General features: G+C 43.7%; 1 protein-coding gene and 1 pseudogene across 4 annotated transcripts in view; both read left to right on the forward strand.

The window, feature by feature from the left end:
- Positions 1-13,833, forward strand: part of CFAP61 (cilia and flagella associated protein 61) — a 332,957-nt gene that overhangs the window by 225,374 nt on the left and 93,750 nt on the right. For all 4 annotated transcript variants that reach the window (XM_019712531.3, XM_074317335.2, XM_074317333.2 and 1 more), the window contains exon 21: positions 12,946-13,120. In XM_019712531.3, the coding sequence (XP_019568090.2) occupies positions 12,946-13,120 (175 nt within the window). The remainder of the gene's footprint in view (positions 1-12,945; positions 13,121-13,833) is intronic.
- On the forward strand, positions 3,726-5,742 carry LOC109435015 (RNA-binding protein FUS-like; annotated as a pseudogene).

Here is a 13,833-nt window from a genome sequence, read left to right on the forward strand (position 1 = left end):
GACACTATGCAAGGGACCCCAAGCACTGCCATGCCCAGTACCACAAACTGGGAAAGGTGCCAGTGGCAGCGACCCTCCTTTCCCAGGACAAAAAGCCAGCATGTATCCTCCCATATGGAAAGGATTTGCTATTGTTGGTTCCTAAGACTACTGTTTCTTTCCATCCGTAGGTGCCGATAGGCTAATATGGCACAGGGACCCTCGTGGAAGATGCCTGTCACGTAAATTGTGAGGCGAGACCCTGTAGAGGTGGAGTGTGGGGACAGAGTCCCAGAGAGCAGTTTCCAGGCTCTCGGCCTCACGTGGAGGAGTGCTGGCTCAGGTAGTAGATGGCTGTCAGCTGTGGCTAATTGACTGTCAGCTGTAACCAGTTAGCCAATTAGCCATTGATATAACTGCTGAGGCTGCGTTGGTTGGTCATTCGGTTGGTTGGCAAGCAGAGAAGCGGACGGCAGGTTGCAGGTTGTGTGGATCCAGCCTCCAGTGAGACTATAGTGGTATGACTCCCCTTTCTGTGGCTCTGAAGGTGTTCCTTTTTGGCCTAGTCATATCCTGCGTTGTTATGTGGGGAGCAGCACAAGAGACCCCACAGGCCACCTCGTACGACAAATGGCAGAGCGAGCAGGGTCTCCTGCACAACAAGGATGCACTTAATGAAATAGCTCAGTTGCAGGACCAGCAGCCCCGAGGGCAGGCGCTGGAAGCTTGGGACCGCCAGTTGGAGGAGGTTCTAACCGTGTTGTTATAACTCGGAGGAAGTGCTTGCTGGAATAGCCCAAGTACAGGACCAGGTGTCCTGGTGGGAGGCGTTGGAAGCTGGGATCCACCTGTTAGAGGAGGAGCCCCACAGTGGAGACTCTGAGGCAGAGGCAGATGCTGCGAGTGGAGACAATGTAGCTCCCAAACCACAAGCCCGGCTCATTTTGAAGTAAAAATTAAAGCATGAGCAACCTTTGGGCCCCAGGGGCGTTGCTGCCAGTAACCCAGCTGTGACTGAGTTCACAACCTACATGCCTTACACTCCCACTGAGTTGTAGGAGCTGGGGAGGCGGTGCCAACAGCACCACGGAGAGCCAGTCTCGGCTTGGCTACTATGTTTATGGGATGAGGGGTGTGGGGACAGAGCCCCAGAGAACAGTTTCCAGGCTCTCGGCCTCACGTGGAAAGGTGCTGGCTCAGGTAGTAAATGGCCATCAACTGTGATTGGATGGCCATCAGCTGTGGCTAGTTGGCCGTCAGCTGTAACCAGTGAGCCATTGACCACTAATATAACTGCCGTAGCTATGCTAGCAGCAAATGGGGGCTAGCAAGAAGATGGTGGCTGAGCTAGCAAGAGTGGATTGCAGCTAGCAAGTGAGGTTGGTTGAAAGAGAAGCGGACAGCGAATTGCGGGTCATGTGGCTCCTGCTTCCTGTGTCTCCAACCCAGCCACCAGTGAGACTATAGTGGTATGACTCCCCTATCTATGGCTCTGTGGGTGTTCCTTTTTGGCCTCATCACATCCTGCGTTCTTATGTGGGGAGTGGGACCAGAGACGCCGCATAATACCTGCATGACAAGGGGGCAGACAGCATTCTCTGCTCCCCAGGTGAAATGGAAAAGCTAACGTCCGTGATGAGGCATGTGTCCTTGTGACAAAGGTTACAGAATAGCCATAGGTTGGCCCAAGACCAGGGCAACCACACTCTAATGGAGTAGCTCACTGCTGCGGTATGCACGGTATGGGGAGAGGCTGGTGAGCTGCCAGACTCTGTGAATAAATGGCAATCGTATACTGAATTTAATCAATCTGTGAAATGGGTATGAGACATGCTATGTTCAACTCTAATATGCAGGGGCCACATGACGAGTGTTTTACAGCCAGCATGAGAGATCTGGTTTTGGATACTGCCCCTGAAAGTGCTTTTGGATCCTTGGTTGCCATTCTTACACCTTATGTGGGGCGTCAGATCCATGAAGTTACAATTGCCATGGCCACCCTAGGGGATGTTGAAAGCCAGCGGCAAAGAAAGTTAAGACCGGAGGTCTGAGAAGTTAAGGCCTGGAAGCCTAAGTCAAAAGTAAGGGGGCGAGGTCGTTGGGCTCAGAGAGTAAGACGCGCATAGATGTGGCGTGATCTCGTGGCAGTAGGGGTTGATCGAGAAAAAATAGACCGAAACCCAATGCACTCTTGTTTATGAGAAACCCTGGCTGTGCCCAGAAAGTAGTAGGTGGACATCGAGGGACACCCTCTGACATTATTTGAACTTGACTGAAACTTTTTCTCGTGAGCTGGGTTCCTGACACAGGGCCCCTTGCGGAAGACGCTTGTTGCATAGATTGTGAGGCAAGACCCTGGAGGGGTAGAGTGTAGGGACAGAGTCCCAGAGAGCAGTTTCTAGGCTCTCAGCCTCACGTGTCGGGGTGCTGGCTCAGGGTGGTGGTTGGCCGTTGGCTGTAGCCGGTTGGCCAATTAGCTGCCATGACTGTTTGTTGGTTGGCTGGTTGGCAGGTAGAAAAGCGGATGGCGAGTTGCGGGTGGTGTGGCTCCTATTTCGTGTGTCTTGCCCAGCCGCCAGCAAGAATATAGTGGTTTTACTCCCCTATCCATGGCTCCATTGTTGTTCCTTTTTGGCCTCACCAAATCCTGTGTTCCTATGTGGGGAGCGGGAGCTGAGACCCCGCATGACACCCTGCATGACATCCACCCCCACCCCAGGTACTGCTATGTTATATCTGGTTCTGTCTTAGGCCATCCTGTGAATAGTCATGGATTTGACAGAGTATGGTGGAGGGTATGTGTGTGCATCTTTTTCTCACATAGCCAAGCCAGGAGGAGGCAGTGCCTGGTAGTGGACAGACAGCTGAGCAACTCCTCGCATCATTTATTTGCAGTTCTGAGCCTTGGCTACACATTGAGATCACCTGGGGCACTTTTGAAATATATCCATGCCTAGACTATGCCCCCAAAGCCTGTTTTAATTACTCTGGGGTGGGGGCTCAGTCATCAGAATTTTTTTAAGCTCCCAGATGATTCTAAGCCAAGGCTAAGAACCACTGACTTGAACTTTCTCAGTTATAATCTCTCATCTGTATCTTAGAGCAGCATCTTTCAAACTGTAATGTGCACACACCTCCCTAGTGCAACTTGTTAAAATGCATATTTCAAGCAGGGAAGGGTGGGAGGGGCAGCCGAGATACTGCAATTGTACCAAGCTTCCAGGGGAGGCCGATGCTGCTAGTGACCAGACCATCAGTATCTGAAAATCAAGGCTTGGATTAGCCTCTGAGTACTTTCTTTTCTCCTCCTCCTCCTGCTCCTCTTCCTCTTCTTTCTTCTTTCTTTTTTCTTTTTCCTGGTTAAAGGATAAAAATAAACTGGAGGAATATCTTATTTTGATACTTTAGTATTCATATTTTTAAAACAGACCAAAAGAAGACATTTTGCACCCCTTTAAGTATTCCCCCTTCACTTGTTCCACTGAGTTCCAGCTGCTGTCTGAGACCACAGACTTTGGAAAATGTGAGTGGAAGACTCGGGTATCTGGCCCTTGCAGCTTTAGTCTGTGACACATTAAGCTTTTGCCCTTTTTACAATGGGAAAAAATGAAATGAAGTCATAAAGAGAGTTCCAATTTAGTTTTTCCAGAAAGACAAAAAAATTAAAGGTACAGAGTCTTTGAGGCATCGGTGCTCTGTGGTATTGGAATCTTTTTGTGTGTCCACCTGTGCACGCTTGTGCCAACATGGCCTCAAATGACTGTACCCAACAAGCAACCCAAAGCTATGGGGTCTGCCCCACCCAGCCTGAACAGGGCTATTACCAGCAGAGCAGTCAGCACTATGGACAGTAGAATTATGGTGGTTACAGTCAGTCAGCGGACACTTCAGGCTATGGCCAGAGCAGCTATAGTTCTTATGGACAGACCCAGATCACGGGCTATAGCACTCATTCGGCTCCCCAAGGATACGGCTCAGTGGGTGGCTATGGCATTGGCCTGAGTTCTCAATCGTCTTATGAGCAGCAGTCCTACCCTGTCCATGGCCAGCAACCAGCTTGTGGAAACAGAGTCCCAGAGAGCAGTTTCCAAGCTCTCGACGTCATGTGGAAAGGTGCTGGCTCGGGTAGTAGATGGTCATCAGCTGTGACTAGTTGGCCATCACCTATAACCAGTTAGCCATTGGCCACTAATATAACTGCCATGGCTAAGCTAGCAAGGGTGGATTGCAGTTAGCAAGAGGGTGGTTGGTTGGCAGAGAAGCAGACAGCGGATTGCAGCTAGCAAGTGGAGTTGATTGTTTGGCTGGCAGAGAAGCAGATGGCGGGTTGCGGATTGTGTGACTCCTGCTTCTTGTGTCTCCAACCCAGCCTCCAGCGAGAGTATAGTGGTATGACTCCCCTATGTATGGCTCCGTGGGTGTTCCTTTTTGGCCTCACCATGGGACTAGAGACCCTGCATGACACAGCTCCTAGTAGCATCTTGGGAAGTTGTGGTAGCGGTTCTCAGAGCAGCAACTATGGGCAGCCCCACAGTGGGGGCTATGGTTCCCAGTTTGGCTATGGTGGTCAACAGCAAGGCTATGGAAAGCTGCAAAGCTCCTATAATCCTCCTCAGGGCTATGGACAGCAGACCCAGTACAACAAGAGCAGTGGAGGGGGCGGTGGAGGTGTGGAGGGAACTACGGCCAAGATCAGTCCCACCATAAGCGGTGGCAGCAGTGGCGGTAGTTATAGCAGTCAGGACCAGAGGTGGGGTGGTGGCTATGGGGGAGGCCAGCAGGACTGAGGGGACCACAGCCAGGGCAGTGGTGGTGGTTACAATTACAGCAGTGGTGGCGATGAACCCAGAAGTCAAGGTAGCTGTTGGAGGAAGAGGTGGCATGGGCGGAAGTGACCATGGTGGCTTCAATAAATTTGGTGGCCTTCGGGACCAAGGACCACATCATGTCTTTGAACAGGATAATTCAGACAATGACACCATCTTCGTGCAAGGCCTGGGCAAGAATGTTACAATTGAGTCTGTGGCTGATTACTTCAGGCAGATTGGTATTATTAAGACAAATAAGAGAACAAGACAGCCCATGATTAATATGTACACACACAGGGAAACAGGCAAGCTGAAGGGAGAGGCAATGGTGTCGTTTGATGACCCACCTTCTGCTAAAGCAGCTACTAACTGGTTTGATGGTAAATAATTCTCTGGGAATCCTATCACGGTCTCATTTGCTACTCGGCAAGCAGGCTTCAGTTGGGGTGGTGGCAATGGGCATGGAGGCCGAGGGCAAGGAGGGCAATGGGCTGTGGAGGCTGTGAAGGTGGTGGCAGTGGTGGCTGTGGCCCAGGGGAGATTACTCGGTAAGGGGGGGGGGGCGTACAGCAGCCAGCTGGGGACTGGACGTGTCCTAATCCTACATGGGAGAGCATGAACTTCTCTTGGAGGAATGAATGCAACCAGTCAAAGCCCCTAAACCAGATGGCCCAGGAGGGGCACCAGAAGGCTCTCATATGGGAGGTAGCTATGGAGATGATTGTTGTGGTAGCAGAGGAGGCTGTGATCAGAGCAGCTACCAAGGCTGAGGCAGGGACCATGGGGGTGTCCAAGGGGGCCAGGGTGGTGCGGACAGAGGTGGCTTTGGCCCTGGCAAGATGGACTCCAGAGGTGACCACAGACAGGACCGCAAGGAGAGGCCATATGAGCCTGGCTCTTGAGGCTCTGGAACAGTTTTTCTTCTACATCCAGTGTTACCTTCATTATTTTGTAACCTTCCAACTCCTGATCACCAACAGGTTTTTGTGTCGGACTATGTAATTGTAACCATATCTCTGGTTCCCATTAAAAACCATTATTTTTTTTTTTTTTTAAGTTAAAGGTACATAGAATGATACAAAAAAGGCAGCTGGATTCCCTGAAAGATCTTACAGTGTTTTGTTTTGTTTTCTATTTCCTTCTCCTCAACTCTATAATAGTTTTGTCCCAATTTTGTGATTAAAAATAAATGATGAAAATAAAGCTTAAACCAGAGCAAGAGATACATAATTTAAAAATACCGGGGGTGCCAAAAAAATATGTGCACATTTTAAGAGATGTTAATACTTTGGTCAACGTTGCTCAAACATTAGTTCGCCATAATCAGAAGTGTCTGGACGCTGATGGTAACCACTTTGAGCACCTCTTATAATTGCAGAAGTCAAACATGACTTGTATTCATCTTTTGTTATCAGTATATATTAATACATTTTTTTCCTTTCTTAAAATGTGTATACATTTTTTTGGCACCCTCTGTATAATTACAAACCTTAACCTCTAATCAGACCTTTCAATGGCATTATCATTCTAAAAAAACTACGCAATATGTTTGATATGCATGTGCACGTCACTTAATTTTGTTATGAGAAAATTCATCCACAAGGTAAACCATTACATTGTGCTGCAGGGCTGTATGTGAGGAGGGCTGGTCTCTATTTCCAAACCCTTTCTCCTGGGGCAACCACTTTGAGGCATTTCTGTTGTTAGTTCTTCAATACTTACCCCTAGAACTCCAAATAATGTGTTTATAGAAGTTTTTTCCTTGACCTATCAACTTCTGACATTATCTATGACCTTTCCATTTTGGAAGATGATGATTTATCTAGCTCACTTTCAGTACCCTCTGACTCTCTTCCCCACCCTGCCTATCAATTTGATTATTTTGATTGGCAAGCATATACTGGTCCTGAAAACCATTCTGAGATAGCTTACAACTGAGGTACCTAAGCCACTTTCAATGGCTCATGGAGAAGCATTCAGAGGTGGGATAGATGCTTACCCCATGCCTGGATTTGGGTCATCTCTAAAAGAAGAAGAAGAAAAATCTGTCAGCTCAAAAGTCAAATGAGTCTGATATTGACCATGAGAAGTCCATGGCAGAGACTCTCAAAGAGGTAACACTAATAGCCAGCAGGTGAGGCAAAAATAGCCAACTAGGCAAGAGAGCAAGCCAGGATGTTATGGGGAACTTGATGTGGGTCAGCAATACGATGTGGTCTCCACAGAGGCTAGTTACATCTTAGGGTAAATAAAAGTGGTGCATCCAACATGGTGCAGTCCCAGGAGAGAGCCTGCTACAAATGGGTAAAAAAGAGAGCTGTACACACCACTTTGCTTCTGCAGTAAGTCCTGAGAAAGGTGCTCCCCCAGTCATTCAGCAGCACCCACCTTGCATAAAGAGACCTCGCTGTGTTTGATTATTTAAGGGGAAAATAAGAGCATGAGGTCAAAGAAAAGTGGCCATTCTAAGACAAAGCTGCAAATTTTTTTATTTTTCCTATCCAAGAGGTGGGGTCTACATCTTCTTTCCTTGAATCTGGGCAGGCTTGTGACCACCTTGATCAATAGAGCACAAATGAAGTGAAGTGGCATGACTTCCAAGGCTATGTCAAGAGCCATGCAGTATCTCCTTGTTTGTGGGAACAGGTGCTCCTGAAACCATGATCGTCATGTAGGAAATCCACATACCCTGTGATCGCCATGCTGGAGATGCCATACATGAGTTCCAGCTGAGCCCAATCTTATAACCATCCCTTCCAAGGCACCAGATACATAAGTGAAGCCATCTTGGACGCTCCACGAGCTGAATGTCACTAAGTGACTTCTGTGGATAGCACATGGAATAAAAGAATTGCCCAGCCAAACCCCTTAAAGGACAACATATGGTGAAAGAGATGAGTAGATATGATCGACATGGAGGCAACATATATATCATTGGTTTTCCCTAAAGAAGAGACCCAAACAAATAGAATAGAGACAAAAAGATACACTAGAAGAAAACTACTAATCTATAAACTATATTGTCCAGTTGACCACATTCCTGGCAAAATAAAGGAAAAATTTTCCAGCTACTTACATTCTGATGAAATTTTGGTTCTATAAGAATGATGGGGGAAAAATGAACAAACTTCAAGAGAAAACATAACAGATTACCAACCTTCCCCCCAAAAAAAGCACAAAAATAAGGCAGACATCAAAAAGTTACCTCTCCAGCATTAGATAGCATAAGAAAATGAAACTAGCCGTTCAGAATTTTGAAGAAAATGTAGCGATTCAATAAGTCTCTCCTATTTGAAGACAGCAAAGAGCCATTCTTCATGTGTAAGGGCCTCAGAAAAATGAGCTTCCCTGTTCATTTATGTATATCTGAATAACTGAGACAGAAAGGAAAATTCAGGACTTCACAATAGTATGAAAGGACAAGTGGCAAGCACCAAACAATTTAAAAAGTATCTAAATCATTTTTGTAAATCTGAGAATAAATGCAAAATGGGAAATAATAAATCTTAATCTAAATCTAATCAAGACCAAGTTGTTGAAATAGGGAGAGAAGTAGACGGGGAAGAACATGAAGTGTCTTAATGGGAAATGCGAAGGAAATATTTCAATCTTGACTCTTATATTTAGAGGAAATAAGGTTAAAGAATGCTTTTGAACTGCATAATAAATTCACCTTTCAAACACTGGAGAAGATAAAATGGGAGAAAACATCATTCATGTAACCAAAGGGAAGAAAGTGAAGGAAGTAGCCACAATGCTTAAACATGAAAGTATAAACCAAAATGGCATAAGAGAAGAAAACAACAGTTATAACAGTGAATGTCATGGTTTTAAACTGCCCTGTTACAAGATCCAGACTATGCTTTTATACTAAATTCACAATATAAGAGAAATAGCAAAACAAAAATGATACCCAAACTTTAGAAATGAAAAAATAGTTTAAAATGCACCAGCAAAAAGGGTCAAATTCAAAGAGCTGTTAGGAGCAGCAGCAATATTAGTATCCAGCAAAGCAGAATTAACTGGAGAAAGAAAAGCATTCATGCTGACAAAGGATAGAATTCATGACAACAATATAGATATGAGAGCCTGTTACATGCTGAACATGATTGTGTCAAAGAAAATGTCACAAAAGCAGAAATACACCTGAATATTCATGTTTTTTGAGTCACGTTTAAGAAGGGAAAGGACCAGTTGAAGCACAGCCAGAGTCAAAGACACCCCAGATGTTTAGCCAGAGGGATGAAGATTCAGGATTGTTGTCCTCAAATACTTGAGGGATTTTCATGTAGAAAACAAATTAGAATTGTACATCATGGCCCCAAGAGGCAGAATTAGGACAGTTTGCCAGAAGCGATGGGCATGTAGTTTTTATTCATCCTAAAAAAAAACTTTCCTAAGAGTCAGGGTCTCCACCGAAAGGGAATGTCCAGCTCCAGGAGGCAGCAAGATGCCTTCATGGGGGCCTAGTAAGGGGGATAGAAACACCTGCCAGAGGCTGAGTCGTTGCCATTTACCACACGTGTGTACAGTGACTCTCTGAGGTCTGTGCCACTTTCATCCCTATTTTATAGATGAGGGAACCATGGTGCAGTGAAGTTGAGAGTTTGTCCAAGGTCAAACAATGAAAAAGTGACAGACTAGGATTTAAACAAGGTGGTCTGGCTCCAGAGCGTGAGTTCTTCACCATTGCCCCTATCTCCTCTCTTCCTCTTTCCCTGTCTCCTTGCCCTTCCTTCCTTCTTCCCTCTTTCCCTCTCTCATAGATGTGGTCCAAGGATTATACTTGATGGATTTTAAAGGTCAACACAGAAATTCTCGAACTTATGTTTATAGCTAGAGTCAAAAATAAGTTGTTCTTGTTGTTTGTTTGTTTTTTTCTTTTGTTTTTTTTTTCATTAAAAGTATCTGGAGAAAGCAGCTCAGCTCTGGAAAGGTGGCTCCCTGTTGTCATCAGGAACCTAGGCCCTTTTATCCTTTGTTCTTCAATCTTTAACACATGGCTTCCACCCTCAGCATATTGAAGTGGCTGCTGTGACTCCAACTTTTCCATTTTCAAGAAGCAGGAAGGAGGAAGGACTAGAGCAAAATGACCTTTCATGTTGCCCCACCCAAGGACTCCTGACTTTTGACCACCTCTTAGGTCGTGAGTTGGGAAATGTGGTGTATTTCCCAGGAGTCTGTTACTAAGAAATAAAGGGAGCCACGATATTAAGTAGGCCACCAGCAGTCCCCGCCATCATAAATTATTAGCTTGCTGAGGGGAATGGGATGGCCATGGGGCTCTCAACAGCCAGTGATGATGGCAGTGTGCAATCGGAATCATCTGATGGAATGGTTGTAAAGTCATCTGCTACTCTCCAATCACAAGTTAGTGGTAGTTTAATTAGTGGCAGAGAATTCTGTAGTTTTGATAGCCAGTATTGATGGTGCTTTTTCATTAAATATACCCATGCTCTCCTTTTACTTTATTCCTTCCCTTACTTTGATGACATAATATGAATTTTTCCCCATAGATCCTTTTTGATTTATTGTGTTTTGCTAAGCTCAAATTAATTGGCCTTGGAATTTAAAATCCTAGCTTATTTTGTCTATGCATATTCTGTGAAAATGCTATCCTGTGAATGTGAAAAATAAACACATCATCCCATTAATTTTCCTTAATTTCTCTAATTCTTTATAGTTTAGAAATGTACAGAACCACTTTTGAGTGCACTCAAGAATTATATGGGTTATAAGGATGCAATTTCATTTCAGGATTGTATAAGCTAATTTTCATTTTGGACCTTATTTTTCTTTTCCCCTCTCTTCCTTGTTTTTTTCATCTAAACACCCACTATTTGGAACAATAACTTATTGAAAGTTTTATAAATTAAATAGCTCTCAATTTGTTCTTCAGCCCTGCCATTTTCTGCCAAGGACTTTTCCTGATTCGTTAAAGCATAACTTACTAAACTAGTATAATGTTACCCAAATTTGATTTTCTTTTATACTACAATGCTCGTTGCAGTTCTGATGAGGTTTCATACCTCCAACCAAACACAGTATTCAGTATTGCGCACTTTAAACCATTCACCAAAGCCCTCAGTGGACTGTTTTATAATAACTATGAATACAGTAATACCAAAATTGTAGTGTGATATTGCTAAACAAATTATATTGCTAATAAGAGAATTTTACCTCCACAATTTCATTTGCAGCAAATAACCACTATTTACTGGGGTGATTTTGTTTTGTTAATAAAGAAAATTTTACTGCAGCCTCTTCATGGAAAAAGGACATCCCGCTTTAAAAATTGATTTTTAAAAAATTATTTAATTTAGTTTGAAATTGAATTAAATACATCACAATAATGTACGATGGCTTTACCGTTTCTATTGAGGAAGGATATAACCAAATAGTTTCCTAAATATCATCTGACATTTAGTGAAGCCCCATGTGTTCAAGCACTAGCCAGTATTCACATCTACCTAGTGTAACAAGGCATTTGTCAAGGAAAAAAAAACTTCCTCTGCACCCATATTCATCTCTACTACAAGTGAATGTTTTACCCACCACAGCTGAGAACGACCCCTGCCTCACAGACCTGAGGCATTGCACCATGAGTCTGCAAACAGCTGATGCAGCTCTCTGACAGAGGCCTCCAGTTGCCTTTAAGTTTTGCTCCCTCCAGTGCTGGCCTCATTATCTTCCACATAATCTCCACCTGGCTGCCAAATAAAAATCTGAGTGGTAAAAGTGGTGGGCAAACTCACACCACTGTGCTATCTTACTTGGCTTTTACATGGTGTTTGTTTGATTTTAATCTGAACTAGAATAATTTTTAAAAATCAAGAGTCCACATTAAAAAAAAAAGTGTAGCATTTCTCGAGAAATCATATCGGGATACACTGAACCCATACTCTACCCTGGTAACAACTGGATGGAGTTGAGTCATGGCCAAACTCTGGCCAGGATACAGGCCTTCCAGTTTGCCACAGTATCCTTGACAGTGAAGACAAGTGTCAGCCATCATCCTTTACTGTGTTTTTACTGTTGCTTTCCCTACAGTAAAGGAAAGTATCTCTATCCACTCTGTCTGTGTCAAAAGTGGGAATAGAAGTTATACTGTGTTGAGAGAGAGTTAGAGATGAAGATGGAGATAGAGATTGAGAGAAAGAGATATTGAGAGAGAATATCTCTTTGACAAAGAGAAGAATAATCCTATAATTTTTGTAAGTAAATAGTCTACTTCCCTCATTTTCTTTTCTGCCTAGATCCCATTTGCACTTGGATTTCAACCCCTGATATAATTGCTTCTGTGCAGATTGTTTTTACCAAAAATGGCCACACCAAATCCATGTGCTTATTCATAACCTTGCTGCCCCAGCAGGAAAAGGTGAATTTTAAGTTCCCACCTCTAGACCTTGGGCAGGTCTCTATGACGACCTTCATGAATATAGTGTGGTGGAAGAGACACTGCTTGACTTCCAAGATGAGGTTAGAAAAGAATACTGAGCTCTCTGGACTTGTTTTCCCTCTGAGGATACTTGCCCTGGGAACCCAGCCATGTGTTGTGAGAAAGCCCAAGCCAAATGGAGAGGCCACAGGTGGGTGTCCTAGCCAAAAACCCCAGCTAAGATCCCAGCCCACAGCCAACATCAACTGCTGGATGTACAGTGACAGTTTGTTGTCATTTTTCAATACCCATTATGTTTTCTGGGGGAAAGAAATAGGACTGAAATGGTTTAACTCCCGATGATTCCAGCCCCTAGCTATTAAGTCACCCCCAGCCTCCAAGTCTTCCACTTGAAGCCTTGGAGGCTTCCAACATTGTAGACCAGATCTAAACTGTCCCCCACCTTGCCCTTTCTGAATTACCTTCAGAATCTGTAAGCCACTGACGTTTGGAATAATTTGTAACATAGCATCATATAACCAGAGCAACTCCTCTAAGAATTAGCTCCAAGTGATCATTCTGTTTGTTTGTTTTTTGTTTGTTTGTTTCAATTAAAACTTGATTGCATCTGAAGACAGAAAAAGACATGCCTATATTGGATATTGCTGTTTATTTTAATTAATTAAATTATTTATTTATTTATTTATTTATTTATTTATTACTGTATCAGTGTTTCACCTATTACCACTAAAAGAAGCATTTCTCTGTAACATACTTCAGGTCCCATGCCCTACAGGGGCTGATATTAGTCAACTCCTGACAAACAGAGAGATTCCAAACAGCAGTAAGCAGCGATACACTGGTAAAGTTCCTTGCAATCATTTCACCCTGAACGATGAAGAAGACTGCTTGAAGGCCCTGACGTGGATAAGGAACAACTCCATCATCACAGAAGGTAAGGACCGCATCTTTTCAGAATTGTGTTGTTTTTTTTATAATGAGTCTCATTTTTCGTCTAGTTCCAGTATATAATTAGTGCCTAATTAATTCCAACTAAATCATTCATCTGTCATGCTTTGTTTTCCAGATTAATTTACAACTTGTTGTCATTTTTGGATACCCAGCGTGTTTGCTGAGGGAAAGAAAAAGGCTTGAGATAGTTTAATTATCTATAATTATTTTATTACACAAAATGATTATCCGAAGAGCAAAGCATGTCTAAAATCATTAACTAATTAAAGAGTAATTTAATAAGCAAATATGTTTAGCAATTATATGGAAAATATGTCTCCTTTTGTGAAGCTGGAAAGATCTACGAAGAAAAAGAAAGATCTGTCTGTGTTGGAAGGGCTCTTTTCTTCTTTTGCAATCCATTGTTCTGTTTCTTGGTGTTTCTGCACAGCCCTTCCCACAAACACACATATTCAAGTTGCATGCCACTTTTTGAATCAAAATGAGTGTAAAACATTTGTACAAATGCCTCTGCCACTCAACAGTGTTTACTCAAACATCGTCCTCTCTATTGCTTGGATTAAATTAAAATTGTTGGACTAATAAAACAACCAGAACAGGGCCTGGCTACCTATTTATCCTTAATTGAAACCTAGCAGTCAAGTTCTGGAGATGACAGTGCAGCCGCTTTATATAACCTAAAGCAAGGGAGGGTCA

Source organism: Rhinolophus sinicus, chromosome 13 (assembly GCF_057876585.1).
Source record: "Rhinolophus sinicus isolate RSI-liver-muscle chromosome 13, RSI-T2T, whole genome shotgun sequence".
Classification (NCBI taxonomy): domain Eukaryota; kingdom Metazoa; phylum Chordata; class Mammalia; order Chiroptera; family Rhinolophidae; genus Rhinolophus; species Rhinolophus sinicus.